Here is a 21,221-nt window from a genome sequence, read left to right on the forward strand (position 1 = left end):
CCCACTTGAGATCTCCCTTCTTCTGAATGAGCCCACAGTCCACTTTACTGTGTCCAGGTTACAGGGGAGGGAAAGAACATAGAACAGCACAGGAACAGGCTCCTCACCCCACATGTCTGAACCCAACCCCATGTCCAGATCAAATTAAAGAACTGTTGTTTGCGCCTGATCGTCATCCCTCCATCACCTTTATATCTCACTGTTCCCTTCACATCCCTACATCCCCTCCACATCTCTCTGCACATCAATAACTTTGTGCCCAAACATGAACTGTCGACATTCCCTGTATATTTGACCTCCCATAGGTAAGAGAGAAAGAGAGAGAATGAAAGAGAGAGGAGAGAGAGATTGCAGTTCTGCTCTTTAATTTGTTCTAAGTTGCTCAGATTCTTTCAGCTGACTTTTCTTATTCATCCTCTGTCACTGGTACCCACATGGTCCATGATAACTGGACCTTTCCCCTCCCACTCCATGCTCCTCTGCAGTTCAGGTGAGATATTGCAAACCTGAGACTTGGTCAGGCAACACAGGCCTTGAGACTTTCAATCTGTATGGAAAGAATGATGTCCATGTTCCCCCATCGCCACTACATTTTTCCTCTCTCTCCCTTCTTGAACGACTCCCTGAACCATGGTGCCAGTGTTAGGTTCCTCAACCCTTCTACAGCCTCCACTTACTCATTCACACTCCCAACTCCCATTACTGGAAACAAAACTTACTAGTTTATCACTTATCTTTTTAAAAGAGAGAAAGAAGAGGGTTGGGGGAAAGAGACTCACACTTTCAAGACGGAAACACAGATATACATACAAAAGAGACAAACGCAGAGCAACACATGAGAGACAGAAAAATAGAGAAGCACAGGCATAATCACAAGAGAGGGAGAGGGGAGGAGGAGAGAGAGAGAGAGAGAGAGAGAGAGAGGGAGGGGGGGGCAAAATAAAAGAAACACATGGAAAAGAGGCACAAGAAAGAGGAGAGATAGAGACCTTGCCTGGTTTAAAACCGCCACCTCTCTCCATGAGCACAGGTTCCTTCCCATTAAAACTGTTGTGAAGCTGCGATACTCTCCCCCTGTACAAATCTCCACCACAATCTGCGAGTCCTGGCCTGCTCATTGCAACTGAATCAAAATCTCCCACCCTCACCCCACTTCATCTCTCTGTCTCTTGACACAAGTCTCCCATTCACTGCAACTGAAGCTAGTCTATGGAGACCCCACACATTGAAGACCATCGCCCTTGGGCTCAGAGTCCAAAAACAGTGGTGCAGTTCAGAGCTCTGTGCATGAGGGCTCGGGCTAATCTATCCTGGACCATCAGGTTTGCAAACTGGAGACTCCAAGAACCATAATAGAGATTAAAATTGCAACCCTCAAACTGTGTGAGGTCAAACACCTTGCAATACATGGCCAAGATTATGGCAGGTGTGACTTTCATACAGAAATGTGGGCTGCCGCAAGTCAGGAACTATTGGAGGTGGTCGCGATGGTGGCCCCGTGGGTTGTCGGTATGATTCTGAGGGTATGATTGTCATGCCTCTGGTCTGGGTATCTTGCTGTGGGGAAGCAGCTTTGTAATCATAGAGGTTGAGGAGGTGGTTGGGAGACATCTACTCTGGTGAATCTAACGAATCATGACATACCATTCTGACTGATCAATGTGTATGCCATGCCCAAGTAGAATGAGAAGTGGGCTGTTTTACAGAAGCTCCCAATCTTGCTAATGGCATCCCAGCCGGTCATTCTGGTTGGTGACTTTGAATGCATCATTGATAGGGCTAGACGATCTGGTGATGCTGACAGCAGACTGAACAGTTCCTCCAGACTCCTGGTGGAGATGTAAAGGATGCACGGCTGTGCTTTGCCTTCAGCAGCCTAACAGGTGGAGCACAACCACAGCCCACCTGGTTAAGATCAGATGGCACAAGCCAGTCTCAGATAGATGTCCTCTTCTTGTTGAAGGTTGTAATAGTCAGAACATCCGACATCACATCAGTTTTCTTCTCTGACCACTGCATCCTTCACACCTTCTGTCATCTACAGAGGACCAGAGAGTGCCAGGCAAAAGTGGAAGCTGAACCTGAAGCTGCTGACCCTAGAAAGCATAAAGGACCAAAGAAGGAGACTGTAGTTTGAAGAATCATAGAACTTTTCTTTGATTCCCCAGTGAACTAGTGGGAAACTACCAGCGATCGGGATTGGGGTTTGCACTGTCTGTAAGGAGTTTATACGTTCTCTTCTTGTCTCTATGGGTTTTCCCTGGAAGCTCTAGTTTCCTCCCACTGCACCCTCTCCCCTGTTGTCACACACCACCCCTGCATTCTGATCTGCAGCTTCCGGGCACAAACAGCGGCCAGTTGCGAGTCAGGCCTTCATCCAGGCCGAGGAGCCCCAGCGAGAATCACCCACCATTTTACAATGTACACGGTAAGCACATGGCTCCAAAGGGATCGTAGAGACCACCGCCAAACCCCACCGACAGTGGAAGCACCCACTCTGGGATGTGGCTGTAGCCCATTTCTGATGGTGCAGCGGTACTCACCTTGCTCCAGGCCTGGGCTGTTGATGGGTAACAGTCTCCATGGCTACTGTGACTATGGCATTTATTCTCAAGGCAATAGTGGCTACCAATCTCTATTTGCATCATGGACTGCACAATTTTACCACCCCACACCACCCCCCCCCCCCCATCTATCTTCATTGTCCATACATCATGCCCTCCGTATGGATGCAGGTGCTTCATTGGCCTGTCAGACAATCATTACATCATGAACGGGCCCCCTTACCTTCCAGGCCCCTAGGCTTCAGCCTACTCAACTTAATAGGTAATCTGCCACTGTCTCCCAGTGTAAAACCTCTGCCACAGGGCTCCTTCTCGCTGCACCTGACCTAGAGCTCTGGGCACTTACTCAGTTTTGAATTCCTGCCCTCCGCGGGTGCCAGAAACTGCATGTGGAGCTTGAACAAAATCCTACGACACTCTCTTGGCTACTAGGAGCGTAATCTCCTGCTCATTGCAACTGACTCCAAAGTTTCTTTCATTCACTTGCTCTTTGCAAGTGCAAGTTGATGCTCAATGCAAATGAATGAGATGATCCTGACACACATCTGGTTTTCAACCCCACCTTTAGCTGAAATCGAGGGCTCACTCACTGCAATTGAACCAGAATCCTGACGCTCCTGCCATTAAGCGTGAGCTCCAAATTCAAGTGCCACTTTCAAAAATGCGTTATTACTTTTCCAGATTGATCTCCATCTGCTACTTTTCTGCCCAACTCGGCATCATATCTGTATGTCTGTTACAGAATTATACTATTATTAATCTTTAAGGTATAATATATTTTAAAGCGGTACGTTGTGAGTTGGAAACACACACAAAAAGAATTATATACAGAGAACACCATTTTGAAGAGATGTGTAGACTGCTATGTCCAGCTGTACAGCTGTAAACAGAGCAATAAAACTAGAGTTGATTGTTCCATAGAAATACTGAAGACAATGAATGTTTAATCAGAAATACATCTGGTCAAACAGAAAACCATTTGCTTCATGAAGTGGTTTCTGGAGAAACAGAGCCAGTAGTGATATCATGTCATGTGAATACGACACTTCAAGAATGCATCTTTAATATGCTGAACCAGTTTTCATCTGAAGTCAGAGAAATGCAGTAGTATTCTGTGAGGAAGGACTGCTATAGTGTTCTCAAGATCAAAGTGGCTTAGGAAAAGATGGTCATTTCAACTGTCTTTCTTCGTTAAGAGAGAGCAGTGCTACTGTGGCCATTGTAATGATCATTTCATCTAAAACTGTTGCCTGGGTTTGCTGAAATCATCTTGAAAATCACAAATTCTGTAAGGTCAAAGTAAGAGAGGGCAATTGTGGAAAAATCATTCATATGAAGAAACATTTCTCTGAAAGCCACTATACAAGAATTTGTAAGTTTTGAGAAGTCTGATGACTTGGGACATCACTTACTCCGTAATTACCTTTGAAAAACAGTTCAAAGATTCTGAGTTTCAACACAAAAGATTTATAATACTGAACTTTGAAATTGGCTTTTCAGAATCGTGCCTGAACTGTAATGGTCTGGGGTCTGCCACACACACTTGCACATAGGAACATAGGAAGTAGGAACAGGAGTAGGTCAAAAATGGCCCATCGAGCCTGCTCCGCCATTCAATACGACCATGGCTGATCTAATTTATGAACTAATTCCACCTACCTGCCTTCTCCCCATATCCCCTAATTCCTCTATCATGTAAAAATTTATCTTACCGAATTTTAAATATGTTTAATGAAGCAGCCTCAACCACTTCTCTGGTTAGAGAATTCCAAACATTCATTACTCTGGGAAAAACTATTTTACCTCATCTCTGTCCTAAATCTACTCCCCCGAATCTTGAGACTGTGTCCTCTCGTTTTAGTTTCCCCGACCAGCTCAAAAAACCTTCCTACATCTATCCTGTCCATATCCTTCATAATCCTATATGTTTCTATAAGATCTCCTCTCATTCTTCTGAACTCAAGCGAATGCAATCCTAGACGATTTAATCTTTCATCATAAATCAATCCCTTCATCCCAGGGATCAACCTAGTAAACCTCCTCTGGACCGTCTCCAAAGCCAGTATATCCTTCCTCAAATATGGAGACCAGAACTGGACACAGTACTCAAGGTGCAGTCTCACCATTACCTTATACAGTTGCAACATTACCTCCCTACTCCTGAATTCAATTCCTCTAGTGATGAAGGCCAACATTCCATTTGCCTTCTTAATAACCTGCTGCACCTGCAACCTAACTTTTTGCGATTCATGCACAAGCACTCCCAAGTCCCTCTGCACAACAGTATGCTGTAGTTTTTCACCCTTTAAATAATATTCAGCTCTTTTATTTTTCTTGCTAAAGTGGATAACCTCACACTTACTAACATTGTACTCCATCTGCCAGACCTTTGCCCACTCATCCAACTTAACTATATCCCTCTGCAGACTCTCCACAACCTCATTACAATTTGCTTTTCCACTCAATTTGGTGTCATCCGCAAACTTGGCTACACCACATTTTGTCCCCTCCTCCAAGTCATCAATGTAAATGATGAACAGTTGTGGGCCTAACACCGACCCCTGCGGCACCCCATTTACCACTCTCTGCCAACCTGAAAAACTCCCACTTATCCCGACTCTCTGCCTCCTGTCAGACAACCAATTTTCAATCCAGGCCAATATACTTCCCCAGACTCCACTTTCCTGTAACTTACTGATAAGTCTCTTGTGCGCACCTTATCAAATGCTTTCTGGAAATCCAAATATACAACATCAACCTGTTCCCCTCTATCCACCGCACCCATTATATCCTCAAAGAATCCTAACAAGTTTGTCAAACAAGATCTGCCCTTTCTAAAACTATGCTGCATCTGCCTGATTGAACCCTTACATTCCAAAAGTTTCACTATTTCATCTTTAATGACGGCTTCAAGCATTTTTCCAACTACAGACATCAAGCTAATTGGCCGATAATTTTCAGTCTTCTGCCTACATCCCTTCTTAAAAAGTGGCGTGACAGTCTGCTGGGACCTGCCCAGAATCCAAGGAATTTTGGTATATGACCACCAATGCATCAACTATAACTTCTGCCATTTCCTTCAGAACCCTTGGATGCATATCATCAGGACCAGGTGATTTGTCTGGCTTTAGTCCCATTAGTTTCTCCATCACTACTTCCTTTGTAACAACTATTTTATCAAGGCCCACCCCAACATTCGCATCCTTAACTCTGCACTTGAACATGCTAGACGTGTCTTCCACCGTGAAGACTGACACAAAATATTTGTTCAATGCCTCAGCCATTTCCTCATTTTTTGCTACCAGTTTTCCTTTCTCATCCTCCAAGGGTCCTATGTTAACACTGGCCACCCTCTTCCATTTTATATATTCAGCTCAGCCTTCAATATGATTATATTTCAAGGCCATAGTGGGCTCTGAAGTTTAGAGTTAAGGAAGAAATGTTATATTATTAATAATTATTAATAAAAATTGTTTTGAAGATATCTATTACTGCTGTTCTAGGTCATAACAACATCCATGTAACATAACAACTTTCCACACTCTCCACAACACCTCCAAGTTTCTTGTCATCTGCAAACTTACTGACCCATAGATCACCCTCTATTTTTTTGTTGATCATTTATCACAATCACAAAGAGCACTGGTCGCAGAACATATCCCTGCTGAACACCACTAGTTACTGACTTCCCGGTAGAATACGCTCCATCTATTACCTTCCACAGGCAAGCCATATCTGAATCCAAATAGCCAAGGTACCATGGATCTCATGACTTGCTGAATAAGTTTACATGGTCAAACCCCTTACTACAAATCAAAATACACCAGGTCTGCAACCCTACCTTCACTTTTTTTTGGTCATCACAATTAGGCATGTCAGACATAACATGCCACCCCCCCCAGAGATTATGCAATAGCTTTGACCCTCCACTCCATCTTGACCCACCTAGAGAACAATGCCTCACGTGCTAGGCTGTTGTACCTCGACTTCAGCTCAGCCTTCAATATGATCATATTTCAGAGGCCAGAGGATAAACTGTCCTCGATGGGACTCAACACCCTCCTCTGCAACTGGATTCTGGACTTCTTGACCAAAAGACCAGTCAGTCCAGGATGGTAACAAAATATCAAGTCCCATCATGCTTAACATGGCGCATCTCCAGATATCGTGCTTAGCCCACTACTGCTCAGACTGCTGACTCATGACTGCACTACCACATTCAGTTCAAAGAGAATCAAGTTTACAGATTATACAACCATCGTCAACCTTCATTGGCAACAATAATGAGTCAGGTTATAGAGAGGTTGGAAGTCTCATAAAATGGAGCAAGAACAACAACTCGAGTCTCAATGTTGACAAGACAAAGGTGAATTCCCAGAGAACAAAGTCAACCATTCTCTACTATACATTAATGGTAATGTTGTGGAGAAAATGGAGAGCGCAGAGTTTCTTGGTGTGCACATAAATGGTGACCTACCCATGACCCACAACACCTCCTCACTACTCAGGAAGTTGAGGGAGGGCGAGGCAACTGGCCGCCATCTTGACATTTTACAGGATAGTAGCTGCAAAGGATCGGACTGGAATCAATACAGAGGATCATCAAAAGGGCTGAGACGATCACTGGTGCCTCCCTTGCCCCTATTGACAGCATTTACAGGGAGAAATAGTGGCGGCGGAGTCAATTGTATTATTTAAGAAAAGGTTGGACAGGTATATGGATGAGAAGAAGATGGAGGGTTATGGGCATTGTGCAGGGAGGTGGGACTAGAAAGGGGTGTTTGGTTCGGTGCGGACTAGAAGGGCCTAATGGCCTGTTTCCGTGCTGTAATTGTTATGTTATGTTATGTTAGCATTGCTCAAATTAGGTTCAAAGAATTATTGAAGACCCTTTTCATCCAACACACAGTACCTTTCACCCGCGACCATCAAGGAGGTGGTACAGGAGCATCAAAATCAGACTGCCAGGCTAGGAAATAACTTCTTCATGCAGGCTGTGTGATTGATTAACAGAATCCTATAACCAAATCATCCCAAAATATTTCTATACATTTATTTTAAAATGTATTTTTATGCATATATGTGATTCTTTTGCACTGTGTATTGTGTGTGCATGTCAGTGCACTCTAGTCCAGAGAAACACTGTGTCGTTATGTTTTAGGAACAATCAGCTGATAACTAACTTGAACAAAGCCATGACGACCATCTCTAATAAGACTCACTTCTCCAAATATTTGTAAATCTCACTCCTAAGAATCCTTTCCAATCCACTCCAGAATAAGAACCATTATTTTTCCACCTTTCCAAAATCTGCCACTTTATCTGCTCCTCTGTGGCAAGGTGACTACTTGGGACCTATAGAATACTCAAAATAAGGTTATCACTCCCTTCCTGACATCCACAAACGCTGAATCAGTAGACGATCCCTCCACATTGTTCTCCCTTACTGCAACTGTGATACTATCACAGATTAGCTATGCCACTACACCACCACCACCACCCCCCCCCCACATTCTCTTCTTTTATTTCCCTCCTCATCCCTTTTGAAACATCCTAATCTCAGAACCTTAACAGTCAATCCTGTTCTGCAACATCCAAGTCTCTGTCGTGGCCACAATAGATACTCAGTTGTTAACACACTCTCCTCTTTTGCAACCCTTCTGTCATGTCTGAAATATCTCACCTTAGAACAGTGAGCAGTCAGATCTGACCTTCCCTCAACCTCTTCCAAGAGTGCAGAGTCTACAATCCCCACCATTGATCCACATTCTCAGCTCATTTGTTTTATCCATGAGGTTCCATATATTCAAGTAAATTGAATTGTTTATTGTCATGTTTTCCAAGATACAATAAAATGCGAGCTATCCAGGCAAGTCAACTCACATAGAAGGATAAAGAAGAAAATCTACAAATGCTGTAAATACACAATAATGCTGGAAAAACTCGGCAGATCCTGTAGCATCAAAGGAGGAAAAGATGTATAACCAACGTTTCAGGCTTGAGTCCTTCATCAATGTATGAGCAAAAAGCAGGCAGGTAGACAGTCAACAGTCGGAATCTTTTTCCCAGGGTGGAAAAGCCAGGCGCTGGAGGGAAAAGATTGAAGATGAGGGCAGAGTGTGAACTAGATTTATGAGGCAAATTATTTTGATATATGCAGAGAGTGGTAGATGCCTGGACCAGGTTGTGGGATGATAGGTGAAAGCAGGTACGATTACAATGTTTGGAGTGGTTTGCTGGGGAGATGTTTGTTTAATGGGTGCCATTGATGTGGTCTACATGGATTTTAGTAAGGCCTTTGACAACTTGGGAGATTGGTCCAATAGATAAGAGCCCAAGGAACCTAGGGGAAATTGGTTAGTTGGATGAAATATTATCTTGGTAATAGGAGGTGGAGATTGATGGTGGAGGGTTGCTTCATGAGCTGTCACTGATTTGCTTACAGGACATGGGATGTAGTGGTGCAACTTTATAGAACATTAGCTGGGCCTCAGCTTGGGTACTACACCGTAGAAAGATGTGACGGCAGTGAAGACTGTGCAAGAGAGATTCACCAGGATGTTTCAGCTGTGAGGGAGAGAAGGTTTTTTTTTTCTCTTGGCACAGCAAAGACTGACGGGAACTGAAAGGGGCGTCAAACTATCAAGGAAGGCAGAGAGAGAGTTCATAACCAGTGTGTCCCGAATGAAGTGAAGGGCTGGCAGGTGGAGGAAACCTGAGATCAAGTGAATGACTTGAGTGCTAGGAATGGAGGAAGACACTTAAACAGGAATTCAAGAGATGTGAGATATCCCTGACAGATAAGGAAAATCTTGAAAGATTCTTCTCAAATATCAAGACCAAAAGAAAGTAAAAGCCCACAGGAGATGGGATAGATCACATCTGTCTTCACTGTAGGGACAGCTATGAAAGCTGGAGGAGATCCTCAAGGAAGAGGATAGCGATGTCCTGAAGTATATCAACTACACAATTGAAAGTATGCCAGCAGTCTTGAGATGCAGAAAGGTGGATATGGATGTTCCTGGTGTTTCTCAGGAGGGTTGAAGGGGATGAGAGTATGAGTAGCAGGGCGCTGTGGAGTTGGGGATTGGTAGATGTGAAGAAATGTAAATCTGAAAGGAAGGGACAGGTGGATGGTCACAGTGGGACTGAGGGGCTGATGTGTGTTTATTGTAATGCAAGGAATACTGTGCATGAGGCAAATGAACATAAAGCTGGAGCAGTCCTTAGAATTATGACATGGCCATTACGGAGACATGGGCGCAAGAGGAACAGGATTGGCAACTCTGCTCCTGGTTTTGTTGTTTGAGATAGGATAGAGTGGGAGGTAAAAGAGGGAAGGCATAGATTTGCTAATCAGGGAGAGTGTCACGGCTGCATGCAGGGAGGACCAAATGGTAGGCTCAACTATTGATGCAGTGAGGGAGAGATCCTCCCTAAGAAATGTGGAATCATTCAGATAGGCATACCAATAGCCTCCAGGCAATAGAAAAACAGGTATATAGCTGCATTACGAATGTGGAAATAAATCCTTTGCAATGACATCGTCAGATGAGGGGCAGTCACCATAGCTCTGTGTGAGGTAGGTCATATTTTTCAAACATGATTGTTTTTTGAGGAAGTGAGAAAGTGCATTGTATAATGTGTATGACAACAAGTTCATCATCTTCATCATCATCATTCTAGAGGTTTCTAGATAGACAGGAAGCTGCAGAGATAGAGGAACATATGCAAGAAGCAGAGTTTTATTTGAATTTAGGCCTCATATTCAGTGCAGACATTGTAGGCCAAGAGCCTGTTCCTGAGCTATTCTATAAACACCCAGTGTCCTGATGAATCCTGTAGGATGCTTGGGCAGAAGCTGCAGGGGCACTGGCAGAGATCTTTGTGTCTTCCTCAGCCACAGGTGAAAGACTAAAAGACTAAGAAGGGGTCTAAGGATCAAGGACTTACCAGCCAATGAGACTAACATCGGTCAATGGAAAGTTAATGGAGGGGATTATGAGAGAAGTGGTCCACTTGCAGGACTGATTAGGGATAGTCAGCATGGAAAATCATGTCTCATGAATTTGATGGTGACCAAGAGGATTTATGAAGATGGGTAGATGTTTTCTGTGTAGATTTCAGCATGCCCTTTGACAAGGTCCTGCAAATTAGGCTGGTCCAGAAGCTCAGATCACAAGGAACCCAGGGTGAGCTGGCCATTTGGATACAAAATTAACAATCGATTAAGTCAGGGAGTGGTGGTGAAGGACTGTAACTCATGAGGTGCTGCAGGGATCCATGTTGAGACCCAATTTTTTAATGATTTGAATTGAGAATTATTGGAATGTATGTGCTGACACCAAAATATGTGGTATAGTGGTGAGTGAAAAATGTTGTCTCAGGTACAGACAGAGACTGGGGAACTGGGGATGGGAAAGGAACTACAGAGGAAATTTAACACACACAAGTGCCACAGCAGTACTTCATCTCGACCCCAGCATCTGCAGACTTTCCTATTTAACTCTACTTAGACTGTGAACAGCGGAGCCATGAGAATGTTGTACAGCAAAGAGACCTTGGGTGAAAAATACAACATTCCCCACAAAAAGGGAAACCGGCAAACAGGGGAGTGAAGAGGTTTCTTTCCCCCATGCTTGTTTTCATGGGTTGGGCATTGATTCCAGGAGCATAGATGTCAAGTTGCGGCTGTATGAAACATTGGTGAGACCGCATCTAGAATATTGCAGGAAGTGTCAGTCACCAGCCCAGAGGAAGGATATGATTAAACTCGGAAGGGAACATAACAGGTTCATCAAGATATTGCCAGGACTGGGGTGCTAGAGCTATATGGAGAGATGGGATAGGCCAGGACTCTTTTCCTTAGAGTCCAAGTGGTTGAGTGGTGATCTTGTGGAGATTTATAAAAAGCATGAAGAGCACTGATAAAGTGATTGGGGAACCTAAAACTAGAGGACATAGGTTTAAGATGAGAGGGGACCGAGAGACACAGAGGATGGTGGGTGTGCAGCAGGAGCTGCCAGAGGAAGTGGAAGAGGTAGGGACATTAGCAATGCATAGAAGACAGTTGGACAGATACATGAATCAGTAAGGTTTTGAATGCAGACAAGCGGGACCAACTCAGGTGGGCACCTTGATTGGCATCATCTCTCGGTGTTGATGGATAACTGCAGTCAGCATCTCTGACCCTTGGCACTCACAACTCCAACACAGGCTTTCTGTTCTATGCAAAGATAGAAAAGCCAAGTGCTGCAGAAAAGAAGAAACCAGTGTCCCAATGAGAGACCATCTGCATTTGATGCCTGAAGAACCTGCTCCTTGGTTTGCTCTGGGCCATCAGAATGAGATGGACAGGGAGGGCAGGTCTCATAGGAACTTTTAAATGAGAAGGTGAACCATCAGAACTGGATCAGCTCAGTGAAAGGCAAGGGCACGTCATCAGCAAGTCTTTGTTCTTGGAGTGGGGGTTTGCCCGGAATATTAACAGGGGTGCATTGGACATCTGTGGGATTAGCTACAATCACTGGTTCTTTCAGTAAGTACCACTACAGTGAAGCATTGAGGAACAAGTGAAGCTAACAACGAAAACAATAACTGCCTGCTTCTTCTCTAGAGTTCTCCAAAATGATGAGGTCGGATCTTCATCTCAATGAATGGGATGGAAATTTCATGGCCTTTCCAGAGGTACCAGTTTATACCCTGTGAAGTTAAAAGTGAAAAATCAGTCAGTGATCATAGAAACTTGGACAAGGCATGCCAAACCAACCAAGGCACAACATCAATGAAAGGCGCCACATCCAACTCCTTTCTCGGCAAATCTTATGAGTCGGGTTCCTCACCTGGCTATGCCGATTCTCTCCATATTTCCCATTTAGATTGGCACGGTGACAGTTCTTGTACCACCAGGCACCTTTGTATGACAGGGCACAGTTTGTGATGGCCACATCATTGTCCCGATCCTTGGTGGAAAACGGGCGACCCTGGTGATAGGAGAGGGAGTCACCTGTGTAATCAAAATCAGACATCAACAACCAGCCCAACGGAGCCAAGCCAAGAAGAACCAAGAAGGTGGGAGCCAAATTAAAAGGTGCTGGAGTGAAATGAGCCCTCGCACTGTCTGCCAGTCCAATTTAAATCCTTCATATTAGGAGAGGTCAAACAAGGAAGCTGGAGTGAAACAAGCCTCGGACTTTCTCCCAGCCTGATTCAACCTCATCATTGGCAGGAGACAGGAGCCCAGCTTGGAAGTGGAGGGGAGAGCACCTGGTTGAAGTCCAGCCAAAGGGGCACCATTGCCTTCAGAAGCAGTGTGAAGGGGCCCAGCAGAACTGTGCCCAGGTTGGAGTCAGTGGACGTAAGCAAAGGAAGGAGGAGATCTGCTGGAACTGTACCAAGTCATTTGTCATCCCTTCCAGAGCAATCCAGTCAGTCTCATGGCCCTGTTCCATCCCAGCAGCCTCTGTAAATCAGGACTCCATACCTCCTGGAAATCACTGTTAGGTCAACAAGGCTGTCGTGTGACAACATATTTCCTCCCCCTCATCTGTTTCTCCCAACATAACTCTCTGTGGAGTCAGCCTTCAGCAGGCCCCATGGTGGGCAAGGCTTGGAAAGTCTGCTCTCAGCCCTGGGAGTAACTTCAAACTCATTACCCAATCAGTGTCTGGCTTCTCCAAGGCAGAGGAGACAACATTATCAAAGCAAAATATGGTCCACCAATTTAGAAATGCAATTGCTGAACCAGTCCCAGGATGGTGGAAAGGGAAGGGAGAAGAGGAAACAAGTTAGTTTGAAGTTGCAGAGAAGGTGGAGAAGTTAAAAGAATATCTCTTACAGGGTGACAGGAGGTTTGACACCCTGTCAACAAATGTGGATTAAAAATGCAAAGGGCACATCTCAGCTGGTTGCCTCTCACCCATATCCCCTTTCCAACCTGGTCTGGCTCTCTGCATTGTTACACCTTGTCCAGTGCAAGCCTGAGGAATATGGGGACCTGGGAGAGCCTCTAAGTGAATTGTAAATGGTTAGTTTGCAGATGCCACAGGTTATCAAGGAGACAAATGGAATTTTCTTTTCTTCATGGCTCAAAGAATTGTTGCAACTGTACAGGGTACTAGTGAGGCTGAACCTGAAGTACTTCATGCAATTCTGGTCTTCTTACTTGTGAAAGGATATGTACCACCTGCTTTGGAGGTGGTATAGAAGAGGTACTGGAAATGAGGAGGTTTGCCTATGAGGACAGGTTGTCTAATCTGGGGCAATAACTACTGGAGTTCAGAAGGATTAAAAGGATTATATAGAAATATAAAAATTATGAAAGGAATAGATAAGGTAGAAGCAGCTCTTGTTTCACAGGCAGGCGAGATTAGAACTAGGGGACAGAGACTCGGTAGATGGGGGAGTAGGTTTAGGAAAGTGATGAGGAGGAGCAGCAGCAGAGAAATGTATTTAAGACAAAGAGAGATTTTGGGAAAATAAGGGAACAAAAGGTTGTGGACAACAGGTGGTAAATGGGGCAGAGTCCACAACCAGATTAGCTCTGACTCTTGCTTTTCATGTGGGGTTTCAGGATGCAGGGCATGACATTGAGAACTGAGATGAGGAAGATCAGGTGAACATACAAAGCCCTTTGCCCAGAGTAAAGGAATTGGTAACCAGAGGATATTGGTTTAAGGTAAGGGGAGAGAGATTTAACAGGAACCTGAGGGGTAGCATTTTGACACAGAGTGCATGGAAAAAGCTGCCGGTGGAGGTGAATGAGGCAGGTACTATTGCTAAGTTTGAGAAAACATTGGGCAGAGCCATGGGTTCAGAGGGATATGGGCCAAATGCACACAGATGGGACCGTGTGGGTGGGACTTTGTGGTCAGTTTGGGCACATTGGGCTGAATGGCTTTTTAGCACACTATATGACTCTATGGCATCTGATATTCCGGGATTTTGAGGTTTCAAAAGAGGAGGAGGGGGTGTTCAGGTGTGATATTGCTAATCAGGAATAGTGTCACAGCTACAGAAAGGGAGGATGTTGTGGATGGATCACCTTCTGAATCAGTATGCATTCAAGTCCGAAACAGAAAGTGAGTAAATTTGGAAATAACTTCTTGGGGAAATGTTTAAACTGCCTTGGCAAGTTGGATTAAGGAAAACTCTAAGGTATTATACATGTATGTGAAGAACAGAAGGATGACTACAGTGAGAGTTGGGCCACTTAGGGATAAAAGGGGAAGCACTTGCCTGGAGGCAGAGGAGGTCCTTGATGAATATTTTGCTTCGGTGTTCATAGGAAGAGGGACCTGTGAATATGAGGTCAGAGTAGAGTGCTAGGGGAGGGGGGTGATTGCATCCCTGGGGGAGGTGTGATTGCACCCCTGAGGATTACATATTCATTGGGAAATGGGGTTGATTGCATTCAGATGGGTTGATTGATTTGAGAGTCTGCTCATTGTAGCTGAGGTGGAGAGAGTGATAAAGATCAGATCACAAATTCAAACTGTTCACTCTTCCACTAGAGACAGGTTGTGTTATGCAGGGAGTGAAAATCTTCCATTAACACCTGCATCCAACAATGTTCAGTGCAACTTACCAGCTGTCCCTCTGTAATCGCCAATTCTTAGTCTGTACAGACTCCTGGCATCGCCCAGATAAAAACGATCGTAGATTGCGAAGACTGATTCACGGCCATCACGGAGGTCAATCCGCAGATCGTATCGGGTCTGGGCTGAAATCTTGTGAATATTATCTAGTCCTAAAATAACAGCAAAAGATTACCTATAGTTCAAAGACAGTTAGTTCTACGTCAGGGATGCTTAGAGGGTGTTGGTCCAGTTCCATGGCTAGAATCAAGCACCACACTCACTTCTCTTTGCTGGATGAATTCAGGTTTCACTGGTCTGTGTCTTCAGCAGTGCCTGCACCCAGACCAATCATGGTGCTTTGACAGCTAGCAACACACTCTCCCCAAAGCTCTGTCCAACAGCTGGCCATCACAGGCGAGAAGCCACATCAATTCCAATCGCCATCTTGCTTCTCTGCAACGCTGCCCCTTAGTTTCTCTTTGACATTCCAAGCAAATCATCTTTGGTTTATTATTTTAAATTCAGTGATACAGCACAGTAACTGGCCCTTCTATCCCATGAGTCCATGCCACCCAAATACAGCCACATAACCAATTAACCTGCTAATCCCCATACATCATTGTATGTGGTAGCAAACCCATGTGGTCACGGGGAGAACACACTAACTCCTTACAGACAGTATTCAAACACGGGTCACTGGCACAGTAATAATGTTGAACTAATCAAACTGCCCTTGGATTATTTGCCACTTCTCTTCACATGAGTGTGCTTGGGACAGTGGGAAGAGAGTGAGAGCAGAGGGAGAGTGTGTGGAGTGAGAGCATAGGGACAGTGTGTGGTGAGTGAGAACAGAGGGAGAGTGCAAGGAGAGAGTGAGAGTGGAAGGATGGTGTGGAGGGAGAGGCCAGAATGGATAGAGTGAGAGTGGAAGACTGTGTGGAAAGGGACAGTGAGTGAGTGCAGAGGGACAGTGTGTGGAGGGAGTGAGTGCAGAGGGACAGTGTGTGGAGGGAGTGAGTACAGTGGGAGTGAGTTCAGAGGGACTGTGTGGAGGGAATGAGTGCAGAGGGACTGTGTGGAGGGAGTGAGTGCAGAGGGACTGTGTGGAGGGAATGAGTGCAGAGGGACTGTGGAGGGAGTGAGTGCAGAGGGACTGTGGAGGGAGTGAGTGCAGAGGGACTGTGGAGGAAGTGAGTGCAGAGGGACAGTGTATGGAGAGACTGAGTGCAGAGGGACAAGGTGGAGTGAGTGAGTAGAGGACAGAGTAAAGAGAGAGCATGGAGGGATAGTGTGGAGAGAGTGAGAGCAAGAGAATAGAGTGTGGAGAAACTGTGGAGAGAGTGAGAGAGAAGGGATAGGGTGGAGAGATTTAGAGCAGAAGGACAGTGTGAAGGGAATGAGAACAGAGGGACAAGATGGAGGGTATGCAAGCACATGGAGAGAGTGGAGGAAGTGAGAAAGAACCCCAAGATGTTACAGGAAATGTACTAGCACAGATAGTGCAGAGGCAAAGAGTGGGAATAAATGGACCTTTTCTGGCTGGCTGGCTGTGACTTGTGGCGTTCTGCAGCTCTAGGTATTGGGTCCATTACTTTTCACTCTATCTGCAAATAATTTGGATGATGGCTTTGTGGGCAAGTTTGCAGATAATAAGAATATTATTGGATGGGTGGATCATTGGGTAGACTGAAAGTGGAGGTTGATGGCCTTTGGATTAGTAATGATGTCAAAGGTTATGGTGAGAGAGGGAAAACACATTAGCCTTGATATGAATGACAGAACAGACTCAATTGTCCAACTGGCACAATTCTGCTCCTGTATCTTTTGGCCTAATGCTGATTAGCAATGCCACTCGCATTCCACCTCCTCATCCTCTCAAATCTCCCTCCCTTTTGAAACATCTGAATCCCAGAACTTGCATCAGCTAATCCTGTCTTTGCATCAACCAAGACTCTGTGATGGCCCCCAAATCATGATTCCACATACTGATCCATGATCTTATGTCATTGCCCTTCTTCATATCTCCATGAAAGTAAACACATTTCAACCCATCCACTGCCTGTCCTTCCTCACAGTCTCACAGCACGTGGTGTTTACCTTTGCACTAACTGCACCATCATCTGATCAAACACTCTAGTTCCTATTCCCCAGCTAACCAAGTTTAAACTCTCCTCAACATCTCAAATTCATCATGGTTGTCGCTGAATTCTCCAGCAGATGCAGAGGGAAGATCTGGCAAAATTTGATCTGGGCCACAAAATCTCTTTTGATGGATCAGTCTTGTTCAGGAATGGATCCAAGCATTTGCGATTGGATGGCTGCATCAACTGAGCACATGGTGATATATAAAGTGGTTTTGTTCATTTACCCAGCCAGAACTCATCTTCCAGGTTTCCGAAGCCCACACGATAGTCTGCCCACTTCCGTTCAAAATCCGTAAGTCCATTCTGCCGTCTCTGGAAAACCTGCATTGGAGAAAGGGCATTACAGGCTTCACACAAATTCTGCAACTGATTCCCATCCTGTCTGCAGTTGATCCTGTCTTTACCAAGGAAGTTGCCAGCCAATTGTGAAGAAGAGAAGGAGGAGGGAGGAGGGGAAGAGAGGGAGGAGGGGGAGAGAGGGAGGAGGGGGAGAGAGGGAGGAGGGGGAGAGAGGGGGGAGGGGGAGAGAGGGGGGAGGGGGAGAGAGGGGGGAGGGGGAGAGAGGGGGGAGGGGGAGAGAGGGGGGAGGGGGAGAGAGGGGGGAGGGGGAGAGAGGGAGGAGGGGGAGAGAGGGAGGAGGGGGAGAGAGGGAGGAGGGGGAGAGAGGGAGGGGGGAGAGAGGAGGGGGAGGAGAGGGAGGAGGGGGAGAGAGGGAGGAGGGGGAGAGAGGGAGGAGGGGGAGAGAGGGAGGGGGGGAGAGAGGAGGGGAAGAGAGGGAGGAGGGGGAGAGAGGGAGGAGGGATTAGGGTTATCTACTGAGTCATTTGCTTCTCAATGGCCCAGTGGCTATTTGGGGGCCAAAAGAATATTGCCATCAGAGTCATATAGTGTGGAAAAAGGCCATTCAGCCCAATGTGCCCAAACTGACCACAAAGTCCCACCCACACGGTCCCATCTGTGTGCATTTGGCCCATATCCCTCTGAACCCATGGCTCTGCCCAATGTTTTCTCAAACTTTGCAATAGTACCTGCCTCATTCACCTCCACCGGCAGTTTTTTCCATGCACTCTGTGTCAAAATGCTACCCCTCAGGTTCCTGTTAAATCTCTCTCCCCTTACCTTAAACCAATGTCCTCTGGTTACCAATTCCTTTACTCTGGGCAAAGGGCTTTGTATGTTCACCTGATCTTCCTCATCTCAGTTCTCAATGTCATGCCCTGCATCCTGAAACCCCACATGAAAAGCAAGAGTCAGAGCTAATCTGGTTGTGGACTCTGCCCCATTTACCACCTGTTGTCCACAACCTTTTGTTCCCTTATTTTCCCAAAATCTCTCTTTGTCTTAAATACATTTCTCTGCTGCTGCTCCTCCTCATCACTTTCCTAAACCTACTCTCCCATCAGAGTGATCACTCCCTTCCTGTTTCTGACATACTCACACTGACTCAGTGGATAATTCCTCCACAATATCCTCCCTTCCTGTAGCTGTGATAGTATCACTGAATAGCAATGTCATGCCCCATCTTTTAAATCTTTTTCTGCCACTTTTGTAACATTTGAACTCTGGAACTTGCATCAGCCAACCCTGCTTTTGTGACAGTCAAGTCTCCGTAATGGCCACAACAATGTAATTCCATGCACTGATCCGTGCTCTAGGTTTGTCATCCTCATTTTTAAACATTAAACACATTTTATTCAGCTTATCCAACTGACTGCATCTTCCTTACAGTCACACTGCACCTTGGACCTTACACACTACTTCCCTTGCTAAACCTTCTCCGACCAAAACTGCTCTCGGGGATATTGGTCCCTGTCAAGTTCAGGTGCAACCCATCCCTTTTGTATGGCTCATACTGTCCCCCAGAAACAATCTCAAGGATGCACAAATCTGAACAACTGCCCTGCACCAACTGCTCAGCCACGCATTCATCTGCCATGACCTCCTTTTCTTGCCCTCACCAGCATGTGGCACAGGAATAGGGACTGACTTATACAGAGAAGCAGCACAGATTTAATGGGTCATTTCATGTCTTTGGTCAGCTGGAGTGGCTGCTTTGTGATTGAATGCTCTTTCCTTTGTTATTTCCTGGTTTTACTCTGAGATGGAATAAATGTTGACCCTTTATCGGTTCCTTCTCAGGTTTTGCTCAGATTAATACCTGCACGACTCCTTGATTCTTTTCCAAATACAGACATTCTGACCATTGCTTCTCTCTGGTCAGTAAGTGTTTTGTGTTCTGGCCCAGAACTCATTTTGCTTTCAGAAAGAGCCAATCACTGGAACTGGCAAAAACAGAAACACTTGCTGCAATGTCTCATTTCACACAGGTGAAGATTTTGTGATCTTGCGGCAGAGGTGAAACGAGATGATGAGTTTATGGTCTGGTACAACATCACTGCAGGAATCGTATCCAGAGATTGTGAAGTGATACTCACAGTCCATCCCCCACCATCAGTCATCATGTCACAGAAGACTTGCACCCCTTGCTGTGGCTTTCCATTGATGTAGATGATGTAGATGCCACTGACTGTGTCTCCGTTGAGTTGGTGCTGAGTGCAGTCCCTGGGGTATGGATAAAGACGGCTCGCTGCAATACAAAATAAGGGTGGGTTGAGCTCATATTCACTTAACATTTAATCCTCCAATTACATCAGTGAGTTACTCAACAATTCCTCCCCAAAATGCAAGCTCACAGGGAGGACTGCATGAACAAATTGTTCCCTCATACATTTTCATTAGTTTTCACAGAAAAACCTTGATCCTCCAATTGGTTTCATATTTTCCGTCCAATCCTCTCATGTGAATGATTCCTTTCATGAAGTGAGGTTATTGACATTTTCTTTAGGATGAAGACTTTATAGTCATCCCTTCATTGACAATTATTTTGTTGGATTTCAATCAAGGTTTATTGCAAAGTCATTTTATTTGATGACATTTTACAAGAGGTACTTTGAAACTGCATCATCCCATTATCATCATTGAGGTTTACAGCACAGACCAGTTAATGCTGACCTAGTTGCCAACCCTACATTCACCTCATATCCCCTTAAACATTCCTATTCATATATCATGTAAATGTCTCTTAAAATTACTATTGTTCCCACCTCACCATTTCCTCGCTCCATGCACCCAGCAGTCTGTGTAAAGGTGCCCTCAGATCCCTTTTCAATTCGTTCTCACCAGAAATTGATATCTAGTTTTCATCCCATCTGCATGGGAAAAAAGGCCACGACTATCATCCTCTAAAGGTCACCCGTCAGGCCCTGTTTATCTTTTCAATTCCATGCCCCTGTCCCAGTCACATCCTTGCAAATCTTTGCTGCAACTTTTCAGCTTAATAATATCTTTCCTTTGGCTGGCGACCAAAACTGCACAAGTCTCTTTTGCCACTGTTGTTCTGATAAGCATTTTATTGGATTAGTTTGAAAAACCATATTTTTGAATGCATTGATACTGGCAAAGGGGAAAAACCTTATTTATTTAATTTATTTAATCTGAATGTCAGGACAGATGGCATGTTCATTAAATGTTTAATGAAACCAAAGACTTTTGCAGGTTCGAATTTGACATGCATTTGCTGCAGGTATTATTGTCGCTGGTATTTTCTCCAAAGTTCTGATGCCATACTTTTGTTCAAGAAAGGATAGTAACGGGGGCATGGCAAGATGGCGTAGAAGACAGACGTGCAATTCCACCTTCCCCCAGCTAGATTTTTAAATACCTGATTTTAAAATTTATAAGTGGTTGAAAGTAGTATTTACAGATTTTGGAATAGTGGAGGATTGCAATGGCTACTAATGTGAAAAAGTCAAAAGCTCAATTACAGAAGAAATTACATTTATAAAAATGTTGAAGAATTGAAGCCTACCTACCAAGTTGAATCCACGGAGTCGTCGATGGGAGCCCCCAGGCCTCAGAGGACTCCTGCACGGCTA

General features: G+C 45.0%; 1 protein-coding gene across 2 annotated transcripts in view; it reads right to left on the reverse strand.

Moving 5' to 3' along the window:
* Window positions 1-8,396: 8,396 nt before the first annotated feature.
* The window catches only part of tnr (tenascin R (restrictin, janusin)), a 100,467-nt gene continuing 87,642 nt past the window's right edge, over window positions 8,397-21,221 (reverse strand). For both annotated transcript variants that reach the window (XM_069937534.1, XM_069937532.1), the window contains 5 exons: window positions 19,722-19,873; window positions 17,511-17,607; window positions 15,151-15,312; window positions 12,407-12,570; window positions 8,397-12,266 (listed from right to left, as the gene is read on the reverse strand). In XM_069937534.1, the coding sequence (XP_069793635.1) occupies window positions 12,177-12,266; window positions 12,407-12,570; window positions 15,151-15,312; window positions 17,511-17,607; window positions 19,722-19,873 (665 nt within the window). In that variant the 3' untranslated portion in view covers window positions 8,397-12,176. The remainder of the gene's footprint in view (window positions 12,267-12,406; window positions 12,571-15,150; window positions 15,313-17,510; window positions 17,608-19,721; window positions 19,874-21,221) is intronic.

Source organism: Narcine bancroftii, chromosome 5 (assembly GCF_036971445.1).
Source record: "Narcine bancroftii isolate sNarBan1 chromosome 5, sNarBan1.hap1, whole genome shotgun sequence".
Lineage (NCBI taxonomy): Eukaryota > Metazoa > Chordata > Chondrichthyes > Torpediniformes > Narcinidae > Narcine > Narcine bancroftii.